We start from the raw sequence: 18,187 nt of genomic DNA on the forward strand, positions 1-18,187 counted from the left end.
AAACCTCTCTTTCAGACAGACGAGATGTGCAAGTATCAAACTTAGTCTTATTAATTGATACATTAGGTATCATTTGCACCTTTTTACAAAGGTGTGTTTGAACTAAGAATCTGATGTTCCCTTCAGGCTGTAAATCTGCTGAATATGCAAATGGTTCCATAACTTCATTCCTTATTTCTCTACTGCTTAAGCTTGAACCCTTTCCTATACCAACTGTATGCGTGTGTGTGTGTATGTGTATGTTAGACCAGTTTAAGTGTTTATGTAGTATGTTAGACTAGTTTAAGTGTTTATGTAGTTAATAAAGTCTTACTTGTATCACACTTGACGTTGTTCATTGTTTGCTCATAACTGGGGTCCCTTAATCATGCAGATCTATGCTACAGGCTCTGTGTAGAGTTGTACAGTAAGAAAGTTATTTCCCTTAACCAGGAAATTAACGTTCTTAGAAGTGACAGACAGTTGACCCTGAGAGGTCAAGTAAATATCTACAGCGGATCTAAATATTTATAATTAATTATAACTAGTTATGATTAATTTATTCATATTTCCCCATGAGCTGATTCGCTACACCCCTCTCGTTGAGAGCTAGGTAACTTACTGCTAGCCATTCCAGCATTGGAACATGCTGTAGGTCGAGTCCACCTATCGCTTGTGCGCTGGGTGTTTGCTCCCTCAGCTAGAGATTTACTGCTAGCCACTCCAGCTTTATACCTTAGATCGAGTTGATGACTTCTCAAACATAGTGTTTTGGGATGCACCATTTCCATCTATGGGCAGCTATTTCAGAGTGCCACGAGGGCCCCTTAGAACGGTATTTTTAAATACATGTTATGGTAAGTGTGCACGTGAAGTCTTTGTACACTTTCTAAAATTCACACTGTGGTAAGTTCACACTCTAGTACTTTGCGTTCTTTCTAAAATCCTGTATGGTGAGGGCTTCTCGCGGCAGCTTCGTACCCTTTCTTGAGCTGGTTAAGCCCTGGTTCCACCTTGGGCACCACTCCACCTATGTATCCTCCGGATACCCACTTTTAACAGGGTGTTGCTACTAGGGGTCTGTTGAGACAGTTCCTTCAGCATATGCAGAGGAAACATAGCCCCTGTGTGACAGGCCAAGACTTAGAATGATTCTAGGCTCTTGGTCGTATTCCCTTAAAGGAATCTATTCCTAATTCCAAGCCTTGAGCTCTACCCCGGGCCCAGGAGTTCTGGCCCTAACAGGTACGTTTTTGGGGTATGTAGCCTAGGCCTTTGGCCGTAGGGGATAATGTCACTGACAGTCATCTTAACGTCCCAGGGGCGACTCCCATGGCTATGGTAGAGTTGGTACTTAGTGCTCGCCATGGCATGCACTCCCCTCAGCATGGTGGCGTGGGTATACTGTTCCCCATAGCGACCCGTAGAGAACACAGTTCGAAGTTCCCTTGAAAGGGAACGTCTCAGGTAACATATGTAACCATGGTTCCCTGAGTAGGGAACGAGACACTGCGTCCTCCAGGTTTCCTGCCATGCTTCGGACGCAAGCTTCAGACGAAGAAGTGGATGATGTGTTCTCCCGGCACCTATTTATCCTATAGTCACACCAGTAGTGACGTCACGGCCAACGTGTTGTTGGTGTTTTTTGAATGTATGCTTCAGACACGGGTCACGACGAGGCGTTCCCCATAGCCAACTTGAACTTTCACTAATTTTGCTCACGTTCATTAAATAAGTTAATATTCAGTGATTATTTTATAATGTACATGTATAATTGACTTTTTTAGAAAAAACAAATGAGTATGCAGTCAGATACGGAAGAATGGAAAGAGAGCAGAAAGGAAGGCGAGGCATGAAGCTGAATCTGGAGTGAAAAAAAGATGAGAGGAGCTTATTTGTTGCTATGTGTGTTATAGTCACAATTTTAATTTGTTGTAGAGATCATTTTCATTAATATATATATTTTTTTAGATTTCATCAAATCACATGTCAACACAACAGTTGTTTTGAATTTTATGCATAAATTGAGTGAACATGAATTTTACTCATCACCTAGGCTATATATTATGGGTATATGTTGTTGAAAATGTTTGTTTGATCAGGGTTTCTGCAGGATTTTTAAGTTAAAATTTAAGACTTTTTAAGACCTTTTTAAAGACCTGCACAAATAAAATTAATACCATAAGTACCATATTAAACTGTAAAATTACTGTAAAAAGCATAATTTACAGTTCAGATAAAAGTTTTCACAAAAACAAAGTTTTATAAAATGATAAACTTTACATTTCAGCCTTTAAACCATTGTTAAGAAATGGATGAGTCAAAAGTATTATTATATTAATTTAAACAATTATCAATAAATTATTATATCAATTAAATAACAAATTAGGGGTGTGCGATACTGACAAAAAATAATATCTCGATAATTTTCTGGGATTTTATTGATAACAATAATTAGACGATATTTAGCTGAGTGTGTTATTGTGCTGATATCTTAAGCACTGCCGTGGACAGCTGACTCCTGAATTTTTTTATATTCTTCATATTCTGTGTGGTCAGTTCACAGCAGTAATAGAAATTAATCATTTCCAACACGTTTTCTAAAAGTGTGCACCATCTTTTGAGTCAAATTCTTGCATTTGGGTTGTTACTAAGCAAATTAAATCAGTTTCAACTAAATTTATCTTTGCAATGCAGAGGAGACACAGAAGCTGCGTTAGAAGTGTCATTTAGATGCATTTACACACTGTTTAATGCAGCTCTGAGGGACATTGAATACTTTAACCTGCAGTTACAAATGCATAAATAATGTTTTAATCATAAAACATTGAAAACTGATGTTTGAAATTATAAAAAAAATAAAAAGATACTTGCATGTGAAATTAAATCCGCTAGTAGGCGGCAGCAAGTCACTGTTAATAAGTGAGTCAATGTGATTGAACCAAATCATTTAAACAGTTGATTCACTCAGGAACAAAACAGTGTCCCGTTGCTCAGAGACGCAAAACAGTGCTGTGGCTGTGTTTGGAATAATTTTTGTTGGAGAAATGGAGCAAAAACAGGAAATATGGTGTCTAGGACCTGAAGTGGGAACCTCACATAGACTCCATTGTTAAAAAGGCCCAGCAGAGGTTGTACTTCCTTCGCCAGCTGAGGAAGTTCAACCTGTCACAGGAGCTGCTGAAACAGTTCTACTCCGCCATCATTGAATCTGTCCTCTGCACTTCTATAACTGTCTGGTTCAGCTCAGCTACCAAATCTGACCTCAGAAGACTATAGAGGGTAGTCCGGACTGCTGAGCGAATCATTGGTACAACCCTCCCTTCTCTCCAAGAACTGTACTCATCCAGAGTGAGCAAAAGGGCTGGCAAAATCATTATGGAACCTTCACATCCAGCACACTCCCTCTTTGAACTGTTGCCATCTGGTCGACGCTACAGAGCTCTGAGCACCAGAACGGCCAGACACAGGAACAGTTTCTTCCCTCAGGCAATCCATCTCATGAATACTTGACAATAACTGTGGAACACAATAAAGCTCATTCTGATTCTGATTCTGATTCATTCTATATACACCCTGTAGGTAGGTTCCCAAAAATTCCCAAAGTTCTCTGGAATCAATCTTATGTTTGTCAGGGATGCAATCTCTTCTGCAGCTCTTTCTCAGCAGGATTTATGTTCATATTTAGAGAAGACTGCCAGTCAGAGGGCTGCGGTTAATTCAACTTTTATTCAGTTCCACTTTCCAAAAACGTATAGTAATTTTCGCCCCATTCATATTTCTATGGAAAGTTAGGGTTAGGGATGCTAAAGGGCTCACTGACCATTACCTGGAGTCTAATTTGCCACTGTCTTATAACTGTCTCCTCATTTTGGGCGGCTTTCAGAGGAACCTCACTTTTGCAGATTTTTGATCAGCTGCTGCATGGACTCCCCTTGCATTTTTGCATGGTTCTACAAAGTCAGTGAAGCTGCGTCTTGCTCTGTGAGCTTGGAGTAACTGTATTACTGAGTTCTGTAAATGCGCAAGAAAAAAAAAGTCTGAGTGCTGAGCCACTGTGGTGTATATTTATTATAATTTGGCCACCATTACTGTGTGATGTTGTTTTTATATGCTCTCAACATACCAGACTAAAGTAGCAAATATCCATTATAACTATCCATATCCATGCTAAGACCTGCCTCTAGAATTCAGTTACCTACATTTATGTATTTAGCAGACACTTTTATCCAAAGCAACTTACAGTGCATTCAGGATATACATATTTTTTATTTTTTTACCAGTATGTGTGTTCCCTGGGAATTGAATCCACGACCTTTTGCGCTGCTAACGCAATACTCTACCACTGAGCCACAGGAACATTACAACAACCTACATAACCAGCATCTTTATTCTTGGTAGCAGCATGTGCTTATTCACCTGTGTGTGTGTGTTTGTGTACATCTCTCTCTTCACCTGACTGTAAAACCAACACTCATCACTCCAGTCAAGTCAAGCCACCTTTATTTATATAGCGCTTTATACAATACAGATTGTCAAAGCAGCTTTACAGTGTTAAACAGGAAAATAGTTTTTAATAATCTAAGAGGACAATAACAAACACTCAGTTTTTCATTTAAAGTCTGTTCATTGATGATTCAGTGATGTCATCATCCAGTTCAGCTCTTCCAATACTGTCTGTGCAATCAAGCCGACAATATTGCTAGAAATTAAGCCTCCCCAACTAAGCAAGCCAAAGGCGACAGTGGCAAGGAACCTAAAGTCCATCGGTGACAGAAATTGAAAAAAAAAACTTGGGAGAAACCAGAGAAATCCTCTGGCCAGATGAAACCACTGGTTTAATTCCAGGCTGAAAGTCAGATTGAGCACACTAGTCCTGCTGTTCTGTGATGTTTCACCACTAACCTTTTTTGTCAGATTCAAATCCCTGCTGACAGCGGTTCTGCTTCGACATTTTTCACATCATCATAACTATGTCACAAACTAGGGGTGTGTAGCGAAGGCAAAATCTGTTTCTGTAGCATAGGCACAGATAAATAATATCTTGAGTTTATCTTTATTCACTATCATATTGGCGAAACAGATCTGGCAAACAAGCCAGTGCATATTTGTGTTTGCCCTCTGAAGAGCGTCAAAAGGTTTCTATTTACTGTACTTTACTGTTGTGTTTTTTACAGCGTTTAGCAATGTAGCCAATCACACGCATAAACCTTTTTTGTCAGATTCAAATCCCTGCTGACAGCGGTTCTGCTTCGACATTTTTCACATCATCATAACTATGTCACAAACTAGGGGTGTGTAGCGAAGGCAAAATCTGTTTCTGTAGCATAGGCGCAGATAAATAATATCTTGAGTTTATCTTTATTCACTATCATATTGGCGAAACAGATCTGGCAAACAAGCCAGTGCATATTTGTGTTTGCCCTCTGAAGAGCGTCAAAAGGTTTCTATTTACTGTACTTTACTGTTGTGTTTTTTACAGCGTTTAGCAATGTAGCCAATCACACGCATATCTCAGAAGTCACCAGACAAGTCCTCAGCACCTGTGTTGCAGCCTGGTATTAAACCACACCATGCTGGTTTCGTCAAGCCAGAGGAGAACTGGTCCCCCGACTAAGACCTGGTTTCTCCCAGGGTTTTTTCTCCATTTCTGTCACCGATGGAGTTTTGGCTCCTTGCCACTGTCGTCTTTGGCTTGCTTAGTTGGGGATGCTTGACTGATTGCACAGAAACTATTGGAAGAGAGCTGAACTGGATGATGACATCACTGAATCATCAATGAACTGACTTTAGCTGGAAAAATGACCCTGTTAATGTCTTCTTGCATTATTGACAAACTATTTTCTTGTTTGACTCTGTAAAGCTGCTTTGACACAACTAGTATTGTATAAAGTGCTACAAATAAAGGTGACTTGACTTGACAAATCTGTTGATTTCTTGAACGCAATTGCCAGAGGCGCTTAAGTTAGAATCCACTCAATGCTCAAATCACCAGAGTTTTTGTCCATTGCTGAGTTTTGTAAGCTGGTGAATCCTCTAATTATAACAAAGCTTAATGAGATTGAGATGAACTAAGATGAGGGACAGATTTTTAGTGATTATAAAGGGAGTGCTCTTTGTGTGCTTTCTAGGCTATATATAATCCATTCAGAATTTGTTTAAAACTTTTTTTTTTGGCCACATACACACTGCAAAGTTTTGGGAATGACATCCGCATATTTATGCAGGATTCACACCTGAAAGAGCAATGGGACAACAATATACGTGAAAATGTATGTGCTACCTTTATTTGGCAGAGCACACTCACTAATTTCTGAAGCACCCTCAGTATTTATTTCTGGAACAGGGCCTGGATAAAACTGTGTTTGAGCAGTTTTTATTAACAGTAGCTCATATTTAGGTGATCACATGGAGGTTTATGTGGCAGTAGGCTCTGCTTCAAAGTGAGAAAAATGAGCAGGATATTTGTTAATTCCCTCCGTAAAAATCTCTATATAGTTAGAATAAACATTTATGCACACAGGCTTCATTAAATACTTATAATAAAAATATTATAGAATACAAATTATTGGTTATTGTCCAGCAGTGCATTTGATTTATTAGCCAATTAAAAGTAAGACATACTATTTTTTTGTCAATAGACAAGCATACATAAATAAACATTATTATTATTATTACATTTGACATTTCTGTCCCCCTCACTTCTGAAATGATTACTGAGCCCCTGCCCTGTAACATAACTGAATATAAAACTTTAGCTATATGCTGTGTTATCTTCATTTTAGGGATCAAATAGGTTTTGTTGCTCCACATGAATTTTATTCGGTGTGAAAAGGGCCAAAATGGCTCTTTTGATGTTGAAAGTACGAGAAGGATACAAACGTGCCTGCATCATCATCGAATCCCACACCATGCCAAGATAAGTGGTTCTCTGAACTGGAGAAAGCACACTTTTCTTGGCATTTTGCCTTAACCCCAACTCTTTCATAGCAGCGAGGATGACATCTTGATGCTGAACCGCCATACGCTCTGATTGAGCCAGAATCAACCAATTATTGATATAGTTTATTATGCGGATGCCCTGGAGTCTGAGAGGAGCCAGAGCTGCATCCACACACTTGGTGAAAGTGCGGGGCGACAGTGCTAGGCCGAATGGAAGAATCCGATATTAGTAAGCTTTACCCCCAAAAGCAAACCTCAGGAAGGATTTGGGAAAGATGTAAACATGTAAGTACGTGTCCTTTAGATCTATGGTGACAAACCAATCCTCGAACCTGATTTGAGTCACCATCTGTTTCAACGTCAGCATCTTGAACTTGAATGCTTTTACAGAACGGTTCAGATGGAGCAGATCTATAATCGGACGCAACCCCCCCATCCTTCTTCGGAATGATGAAGCATCGGCTCGTACTGAACTCTCTACAGGAACATGTTCTATGGCCTCCTTCCTCAAGAGAGTGTCTACTTCTTGTTGCATTAACTGCTGCCTGTCGGGACCCACTAGAGTGGGTATAACCCCCTTGAAACGAGGCAGACGAGAACCAAACTGGATTCTGTAGCCCCTTTCTACAGTCTGAAGGACCCATTGCGAGACATTTGGCAGAAGCCTCCATGCTACCAGAAAGTCTACTAAGGGAACCGAGACTCTCTCGAGACTGGTTTCTGGTGTAATCTGAGTGGCCAGCTCAGTGCCCTGAAGTGGAAACCCGGCAGAGACCAACCGATCTGACTGCATTGGAGGACACTAAGGAGAGATGGGCACCATATGATGAGATGTTCTCCGCTCTTCCCCAGAGGACCCTGTCGCTCCTTTTCTGTTGCACCCTGTATGAGGAGCTACACAATGGCTGGGGCGGTTCCACCCCTGAGACCCGGGATCGACGAGGAAGAAAATGCTGCAATGGCGCCGCCTGCCTTTTAGACTCCTGGAACCTCTCGATGACAGAGCTCACTGAGTCGCCGAAGAGGCCCGAGGAGACCCGAAGAGACCCGAAGAGGAGGAAGAACCTTTCATGTCGGACAGATTCAACCACAAGTGTCTCTCTGTGGCCACCAAGGCTGCCATGGAACAGCCAATAGCTCTGGCCATTTCCTTGGTGGCTCGGCAGAGTTCTTGCATTTTCTCTGAGTTCGGAATGGATGGCGAACCAACCTTCGCCATCCAGGTCCCTTAACAGGTCAGCCTGGTATACCTTCAACACTGCCATATCATGCAGTCAAGCACCAGCCTGACCAGCCGCCATGTAAGCCTTACCCACCAAAGCCGAAGTAGATCTTAAGGGCTTGTTAGGTAGCACCGGAACCTTCAGGGATGATGCCGCATCAGGGACAAATAGCTGGCCAGCGTCTGTTCGTGGCATCATCCCATAGTTTGGGATGATGCCACAAAACTATCAACGATGATGATGAAACTATCATCCCATAGTTTTTGTCTTTCAGCCAAACTGTTGGAGTAATTTGATACATTGGGGCTGAAAAGACGAGCTGAATACGGCCTTTCTCATAATCAGAGGTTGGGCACCCACTGGCAGAAACATAAATTGGTGCCTATGATCTGTATTCAGATAAAACAGATGTTTGTCAAAACTACAAAAAGTCAATTTTAAATATAAATGTTATATGTTCCATTCATAGCTTCCACATAGCAAATATGCCTTGTATAATTCATAAAGTTATTCTTTTTTATTACACAATTTCTGTAAATACATTAAAATGAAAACAATAATACTAAATGATAAAGACAAGGAAAAAGTTCTTTAGTAGAGTACATGGGTGTCATTTGTATATGGGACAGGGTGTGTCCCCACTGCTTTTTTGCCAAATTGCAAAGAAAAAGCATCTCCAGCCCCTTAAACTTCATAACTTAATTCATACATGTAACTCTAAATACATTTACACCACTCTGTTTGATTAAGATTATTGTTGTGGTCCTGAATATTATTTTGGCGGCAGGCTTTGCTCTGAAGGGTTCAGATTCTGAGATGTCCACAAGCTAACCTCACTGAGGTTTGGAACCCCCAAAGCCTAATGCAATTACCAGAATTCTTTATATGCAACAGATATAAAATTCCATGCAGAAGTGATACAGGTCTGTAAATGAGACAGGACAAGATTAAGCAACGATTAGCTGATAGATGATTTCCGTGGACAAGATGCTAAGTGATCATGTGCCTGTATAAGGAGGAGTTGGGGATGGAGGAGGGTAAGCGCATGTCTGTGCGACAGACTAAGGCAAGTGTGAGTACGGATCAGCTAAGAGTCAGCCGATGGTGGCTGTCAAGCCGTGGTCAGCCTGAACTACTTTTGAGCTCCATTCATCATCAAATATGTTTACATCTCCCCCTGTCGACTGATATTTTAATTTATTTCATCTGCACTCGACTAAGGACATGAACGATATATAGTCCATCCACTTCAAACGCATAAAAAAATGGTTTCCTTACTTTCTCTGTTCATCTTGACAGCTTTTTGGGAAATTATACATATACTTCAGATATTTGGCTGACGCACTTGCCTTTTAAGACCCAGCGGAGCCTCATCCATCCGGTGCCACGTCCACTCTGAGTGAAGGTATGTTGCCTTTTTATACAAAACCACGACTTTTCGCCAGGAAACTACAGTGTAACAATAAAATACTACGAAGCACACACACACACAAAAAAAAAAATTTTCATCTAGAAAATTGCTGGTTACAGAACAATCATGTTGTGATTATTTTAACCAACAGAGGGCGCTGCGAGCTACACTGAGCTACTTGGTCGCGCAAATAATACAAACAGTATTATTTGAGTAATACTGTTTGTATGTACTATGTAATAGGGTCTGAACAGGATGCTGGATTTTATTATAAACGTTCAGTTCCACTGTTAAAACTCCATACACGTCTTAACTATACCACTTATACCACTGATAATACAATAAAAAACAACAAGAGACAGAACAAGAGACAGTCTGTTATTAAAAGACGAGTGTTTGTGTATGTGAGCACCAACCATGGTTACCCACAATCCACTGCTGCCGCTGAACTCCCGTTCAGAGCTCTGTTAATGGAGCAGTCAGGTCAATCTGAGCCACCTCACACTGAACTAATGCTATATTTACACACACTGCAGCTGCCAGCTATCTCCACATGGAGCATACGCTTGCTGTCAATAAAATCATAAAATCTCATCTGGAGCGGCTGTCATTCAGACAACACTCCCCTACATCCAGTGTTTATTAGGGGTGGAACGGTTCGCGGAAAAAAATCGACCCATATGGTTCTCCACACACGGTTCGGCACGCGCTAGCACCGCAGTTCAACTTAAATCTGACAATGCTATGTAATATGGTTTGCTATAAATAACACGTAAAACAAACAGGGTTCGGTTAATGTATGTTTCTGTTGATGGATGCGCATTCTGGCTTCCCAGTACATTACAACAACAGCGATGAAAAAAAAACATGGACAAACCATTCACTCTTGTTCAATGCGAATGCCGTATGCTGAGCAGTCATTTATCATGTCATCACCTGGGTGCTGATAGCGCGCACGCGCACAGGTGAGACCTGAACAGCACACGTTGATATGTTTAAACTAAACTCATTTAAGCTTTGCCAGTTGAAACATTTAAGAGCCAGAGGACGCGAGCTCGTGCGCACAGTGAGAAGATTTGTGCGTGCGCTCATCCGAAGCGCGCAAACCCGCACCTCAGAACACACGCAAATATTAAGCTCGCTCAATAAAAAAAATAAAAAAATATTAAGCTCTTTCTGAAGTATTGTGTTTAAATGGACAAATTCACACAAAAATTGTCAAAATGCCCGTCTTGGTAAGTATCCTATATAGCAGACATAGCCGGCTGAACCTGTATCAGTGCATTCTCTTAAAGTGACAGCACTATTAATCAAACAGCAACAACAAAGAATTCACTCATACAGTGAAATATGCAATGCTGTTTTACATTTGATTACTTTATTCAATTTCTGTACCTAAAAACGAATGTTAGACCTACCTAAAAAAAAAAACTGAAAATTACTTTTATTTTATTTGTATCTTTATTGTATTTAATTGTGCTGTTGCTTGTAGTTAGATAGATTATTCTTATTTTCTTTATTTTTATTTGACAGTATAGTTTTTCCCTAAACATAGCACATACCGAACCACACCAAAACCGTGACTCTAAAACCGCGACACAAACCGAACCGTGAGTAAGTTGAACCATTCCACCCCTAGTGTTTATATGTCAGGGACTTTGCAGAGCTATCTGAGACAGTATCTACATGTCAATCTGAATTGTAATATGAAGTTCTCACAAGTGTAATGAGAGATTAATGATGTTTTTTAAATTATATATGTGATAAATCACAGTGAATTGGGGGGGGGGGCCTCAAAGCATATTACTTTTACGTGTTCAACAAAGGTAATGCTGAGTCTGAACATTTGTAAATGATAGATGTTTGTAAATATTAGTTGACTTTTTTCTTACATATTTAAAAATTTTTTTTTGCACTATTATGTCAAGCACCTCTTACTTCTGCACTATTCACAACAAAAGCACTATTGTATGAGACCTGTGTGTGCTTATCACCTCCCCTCTGACCCTCTGGTGTGACTTAAGCACCGAAATACTTTTTGGTGCCACTGTACGAGCTCTTTAAGTGAGTGAGAGCGACTCACCGTGGTGTACTTGCCCAGCTGGCAGAGAGAAGGAAACGTCTCTTGGTGAGCTTTCCGTATCTTCTCAATGATGGTCTCTAGTTCTGCTGTCAGCTTATAACTTTCGGCCAAATCCTGCTTTGGAATCTCCTTTTTCTTCTTATTCCTATCATTCCGGACAGCTGAGAATGCAAAACAAAATCAAGATAGAATGCACACAAATTATTTTAAAAAAGTTTTTTTTTTTTGTTGAGATTTTTAAGCTAAGAAGATGCAATGAAAATTAGCACCTACATGAGAAATTACATTATATGAAACATGAGCATTACAGGAAAAAGTCATGTGAAGCACTGTACTAAATGTCAGTGTGAGCAGTTTAATTTTTGATCTTTAAAAGAGAGAGAAAGAAAAAAAATCTTCAGTAATAGTTGTCAACCTCAATATTGTTATACAGTGTCAGCACACAGTCACACAATATGAGCAATGGAACATTCCTGCACATTCGAACAGAAATGGTCTTTGCAGTTATAAAAATGTCTCAATCCAAAGACTTCAGTAGGCTGAACCTCACTTCAAAAGAAGTATTGTTGTCAATGAAAGTGCAGCTTTTGGTCACGTCACATCATATTAGAGGCGTGTTATGGGACAGCACTGATCTAGCCAAGGCATTACAAACACTAAAGCTTCTATCTGTTAACGCTGCGTATAAATTCAATGCCACGCCAGACACAGGGAAGCAGGAAGTACAAGCAAATGTTGCTGGACTGTAGCGGGATATTTACAGTGATGCTGCTCAGAAGTGATTTGCTTAAATTTGTATTTATGTTACACATACTGGGTTAAAATCAAGCTCAGTAATTCAACAAATGACTTTAAATGATGAATGATGTATAACACAAATATTGTATTTGTATTCCTCTATCATATCTAATACTGCAGTTTTCTTTTGTACTAAACAAAATATTCCTACAATCCCATGCAAATGTTCCACAATATGGGAAAGTAACAAATACTGTGGCTTCATGGGCGGAGCTTGCGCGGACGCCAGTGGGGCTCGGCGCCCCCATTGGTTAAAAGATGTTACTAAAAATATTTAAAAAATAAATGATATTCTCAAACCCAAAATTGACATACATATTAATTTAGGTATTATTTTATATTTTAAAATTTTACTATGTAAATAAACCCAATTAAACTTACTAACCCCTCCCTCAATCTCGAAGTTGTCACGTGATGACACTGCATTTTGGCGCTTCCTAGCAAATGGAATTTACTGTAGCCTATGCTAAATGGCTCGTCAAAAATGGATATACGTCGTTTTTAAAACATCAACCGACTGCAAAGCAAAATGAACGCAATGAAAAACAGCCAGAGGAAGATGCCGTGCGTGCTGATCCCGGACCCGGGCTGCTTAGTGAAAGTGATCCGCAGGCCTCACCCCACTTTTTTGCAATAATTGCTGATGAGGCAAAATCATCCAAGACTCAACAACTGTCTGTTTGCATAAGATGAGAAACTTGAAATCAAAGAACGATTCCTGTGCTTCATTGATTGTTAGGCCTCCCGTAATGCTGTTGGAATTGTAGACGCAATAAGACAGGGACTGAAAACGTGTGGACTTGAAAACATACCGATCGTTGCTCAGAGTTACGACGGGGCATCCGTAATGTCGGGGAAGGTTTCAGGGGTGCATCAATGCATCAAAGAGGTTCACCTGTACGCGGCGTACATACATTGCATGGCACACAAATAGAACTTGGTCCTAGTGGAATGTTGTGCTGTCAATCGCACTGTGAAAACATTCCTCAATGTACTTGACAAGCTGTATGCAGTGTTTGCAGAGCCTTCTAATCATCATAGATTCATTGAAATGCAGAAAGCCCTGAACATAAAACAAACTGAAATCGTAAAGCCCAGTGAGATGAGGTGGGCATGTAAGTGGCGATGTGTGAATTCTGTTAAAACGCACTACTCCGGAATTACAAACACCTTGAAAAAAATGAGAGACGAAGGAGAAAAATGGGCCATTGAGGTCACTGGCCTTTATGATCACATGAACAGGGTTGAATTTATTACTTGTCTTGTTGTATTCGAGGGCCTTCTGCGTGTTGTGCATGTTGCACACAAGGCCCATCAGTCCACCAGTTGTACTCTCGCTGATGCAACCAAGGCTACGAGCAACCTCAGGGCGCATGTGGTATCTCGAAGAGACGAAGACGCATGGAAAGAAGTGTGGTGCACAGTGAAAGAATTATGCCAAACAAGCAATGTGGCAGAGCTAGAGGATGCACAGCAAGAGGTTCCTGATGAACTACCATGCAAACGAAAGCGGGCTACTAAAACCCCTTGTACCTTGGACAGTTACGTTGTGCATATTTCACTGGGCCATAGAGACAAGAGCGAAGGTGAAACATACTGAAACATCAAAATCCTCTGCATGGAAAATGCAACAGCATCTCTATCTTCCTGTGTTGGATGCTGTGATCTCTGAGCTTGACAGGCATTTCACAGGAGAAGCCATTGACCTTGCAAAAGCATGTGACGCAGTGTTTAAATGTGAGAAAGGAGGAATTGATCATCTTCTAAAGAAGTATGCTGAACCACTGTGCATTCACCCACTTCTGGTGAGAGCAGAGATAGATCTTGTGAAGGCCTCTACCACTGTGACTCCTTTTGCATTGACACATTTTCAGAATACTGTGAAAAAGGACACATCCAAATTTGTACAAACTTCTTCAGCTGGCACTGACCCTCCCGGTTGGGTCAGCAACATCAGAGCGGAGTTTTTCAGCAATGCGGAGAATTCGGAACTGGCTACGCACAACCATGAGTGAACATAGGTTTTCTGATCTTGGAATTCTTCACATTGAAGCAGAAATTACAGCAATACTCTCACCAGAAAAAATGGTCAATATCTTTGCGAGTCAAAAGAAAAGGCATTTAACACTTTACTAAGTCAGACACTGTATATTCATTCCCCAAAGCAAAAGGATGTGACTTTGTATTATTGTGTGTTGACATGATTTTGTACAGATTGAGCTACAGTATTCTTCTCTATTAGTCAGACACTGTATATTCATTCCCCAAAGCAAAAGGTTGTGACTTTGTATTATTGTGAGTTTGCATGATTTGTTACAGATGGAGTAATACAAAGTTCTTTTTTAATGTCATAACATTGGTGTAAACATGTTTCTTCTGGTCATAATATTTGCATTTATCAACGTGTGGATGTGTGCCTGTACATACACACTGCACCAAGTCCTTGTGTAGTGGTTTCTCTTTCAGTATGTGATAATATTGTGACCAACTGAATTAAATAAACACAGATTTTCAGTTTATTATGTTATGTGCCCTTTGAACAAATTTAATGTTCAGTACTGTCACACCTTTCCTTCCAGGACACTGTAGAGCATTTTCCAAATGTATTTATTTAATATTAGAATTTTTACGTGTTTACCCGTATTTTACGGGTAATTTTACTTTTATATTACCCATAGGCATTTCGTTGTGAATTTGAGTTTTAGGAGTGAAAAATCCATAAAATGAATGGATATCCTGGCAGAAAATGGCCAGTACCTTTATCGTTATTATCATTCATTCATTCGTTCATTAGAAGGCTTCGCACAATGGCGTTTTTACTGCCACGTTACAAGATTATGAGTTATGAATATTTTGAGAATTAGGTCAAAAAAACAAAACAGAATAAAATCATAGCAATAGGAAACTGAAGTCGCAATATTTTGAGAATAAAATCGTGTATTGCATGAATAACTGAGTTGCATGAGTTAATTCATGTGAAAATCCCACCATCTACTAAAAAAAAAAAAAACGTCTATGGCATCTAACCTTTCTTTCTTCACATGTATTTAACATAAAAAAGCTATATTTTTTCTGATGTATGTAACTTTACGTGACTATTCACAAGCCGTTATATTGACGTATAAATTATTGGAAAAATATTTCTCATCTTCAACTCCATTCATTATTCGTAGCGCTCAAGCCACCAAATAATCCCAATAAATGTTGTATTTTGTTACTTTTAATATAATACAAATGTTCAGCTTTCTGTAAATTTGATCACAAAATACAAACAAATGTGTTTTTTATGCACAAAATGTAAAAAATTTTAAAGCAAAAAGCAGGGTGCCTGGTGCTCTACGAATAATGAATGGACTTGAATGTGAAATATTATTTCCAATCATTAGCCTATTAACTTTATTCATGCAATACACGACTTTATTCTCAAAATATTAGGACAATTAATCTTGTATTGCTACAACTTTATTTTCGTATTTTGACTTACTTGACTTGACAACGTACAAAACAAATATATTCATTAGTCTATATTAGAAGCCGTAGGTGTACCAAAATAATCACAAACAAAAAATATAATTTGGTGCATTTTTATTTTTATTCCGGTTCGTTTTAAAGGCAATAATTATATTTTTCATACGTTTTTTTAATATAACATTCACAGGTTGTTATTTTATTTTTGTTAATGAAATGTGTTAGTTTCAGTTTTTGCGTCTGGCCCCCCCCTAGCTCAAATGTAAAGCTACGCCTATGCTTCCATCCCATCGGCATAGCATCAAACCACATTTGTAGATGCATGTCAAGGTCGATGAAGCACACTGCTCTATTATTCAACTACAGGCTGGAGCCCAGTCATCGCCCAGCATTATTAATACAGAATAGGCTGATAAAGTTCGTACTGCTGTATGAGATCATTACGGAGAGAACACCTGGTGTTGTGGAGGGCCATCTGGGGACCATCCTGTTTCATTAAGCCTTGGAGGGGCTCATCTTTGAAGCTGCTCTCTGCAGGAGAGGAGTCTCAGACAATACCTCCAAACAAGGCAAAGATCTTTCTCAACAACGCCAATCTTAAATCAGACCTCCGCAAACAATCCTGATGAAATTCAAAGCAAGTTCAGTCGGTCACTGTTGTTATTGCACTCCCCCAGAGAGACTGTAGCAGCCATGGCTGATAATGAAACTGATACCAATTTTCTCATACATCTGCCCTAGTTAAATGTACATCCTCATATTTAAAATGCAGAAGTCCTTATAAAGATTTGTATTAGAAGAGATTTATTTATAAGGGCTCTAACAAGTACTGACCTAATTTCAACAAATTATTAATATGGTACTTTAAGTAGGAAGGTCGTTGAATTGTTAAACATAGAAAAAAAGTAGACTTATATAATTATATACAGTGGATTCAGAAAGTATTCAGATCCTTCATTTTTTGTCATGTTGCGGCCTTATGCTAAAATGCTTTCAATTATTTTTTTACATCAGTCATTTTTATTTTTTTACGACATCATTCCCATGTCTACATTACATTCCCATATTGTTCATATTTTTATCAGTAGTGAACATCAGATCATCATACAGACGAGACTCATCAACACGTATTAAAAATGTCAAAGTTTTTATACTTAAATCTGAATAAAGATTTAAACGTTGTAATGTATGTGCATATACCTCAATTTGCCTACAGTTATTCACGGTGGTTATGTAATTGTGTATGTTGTATATGAAATATATATTTTTTATTCGTACAGTAAATCAACAATGATTTTGTTAACGGCATGTGTTTTGAAGCAGTTAAGATAATGATTTAAATGTTGGATAAATTATAGACAATATATATACAAATAACACTTAATTCCTATGGAAACTGTAATGTTAAAAAAACCGCGAATGTAACGAGGCTGCTTTAGACAGGGACTGAACCTGGGTCTCTGGTGCTCTAAGAGTGTGAAATTACTTACTGAGCTAACTCCCCGACAGTTAAGCCTGATAGCAGAAGAGCAAAAAGAGCCAAGGGACTTGACTCTTTAAAATAGTAAAAATAATCTTTACTGGAGGAACAAACAGATATAAAGAACGAAATAAACAAGGAAAACTGAGCTTCCATCAAACAGAGGAAACAAAAACAGACACAAGGGTACAGAAAATACAAGAACAACCAGACTTAACTTGAGGACAGGCAACTGGATACACAGGAAGAATAGGGCAAGAATCAAACAGACTTACAAAGGGTCAAACACAGGTGTGGGAAATCAAAGCTGATGAGCAGGATACTGAACATGGTTTGGGGCGATGGCATCAACTGCTGGAGTGGAAAGACTAGAGATCATTTTCCATGTGCCATCTGCAGTTTTGGAGAGAACATGACATAAAGGGCTCAAGGTGAGTGACCCCTGCTTGCCAGGATAAAAACAGCAATCCAGAGATTACAGGGGCCCCTCACCTAGAAATGGCTCCCAACATTCCCCAGATGATCTTCTTGGGCTTGGTGAAACTCTGAGATGAGAGCCTGATTCAAGATATCCCAAACCGGAACCCTGGTCTGCTCCTCTGGTATCCCTCCCAGTCTACCAGGTACTGAACCCTTCCGCTTACCTGGTGGCAATCCAGCAGCCTGCCGACTGTGACGAGCTGTGTGATGCCTGGGACATCAACCTCTGGTTCCTGTCCAGGAAACAGAGGGGGATCGAGAGCTTTAAGTGGATTGGTTGTCAGCAACCAGGCACCTCAGGATGTTCTCAATCTCCTGATCTA

General features: G+C 39.5%; 1 protein-coding gene across 1 annotated transcript in view; it reads right to left on the reverse strand.

Moving 5' to 3' along the window:
* LOC107563215 (retinoic acid receptor beta-like) overlaps positions 1-18,187 on the reverse strand; it is a 105,417-nt gene that overhangs the window by 25,219 nt on the left and 62,011 nt on the right. Inside the window, exon 4 of the mRNA XM_016248029.1 lies at positions 11,639-11,799. Coding sequence (XP_016103515.1) covers positions 11,639-11,799 — 161 coding nt within the window. The remainder of the gene's footprint in view (positions 1-11,638; positions 11,800-18,187) is intronic.

This window comes from Sinocyclocheilus grahami, unplaced genomic scaffold (assembly GCF_001515645.1).
Source record: "Sinocyclocheilus grahami isolate Dianchi unplaced genomic scaffold, SAMN03320097.WGS_v1.1 scaffold862.1, whole genome shotgun sequence".
NCBI lineage: Eukaryota > Metazoa > Chordata > Actinopteri > Cypriniformes > Cyprinidae > Sinocyclocheilus > Sinocyclocheilus grahami.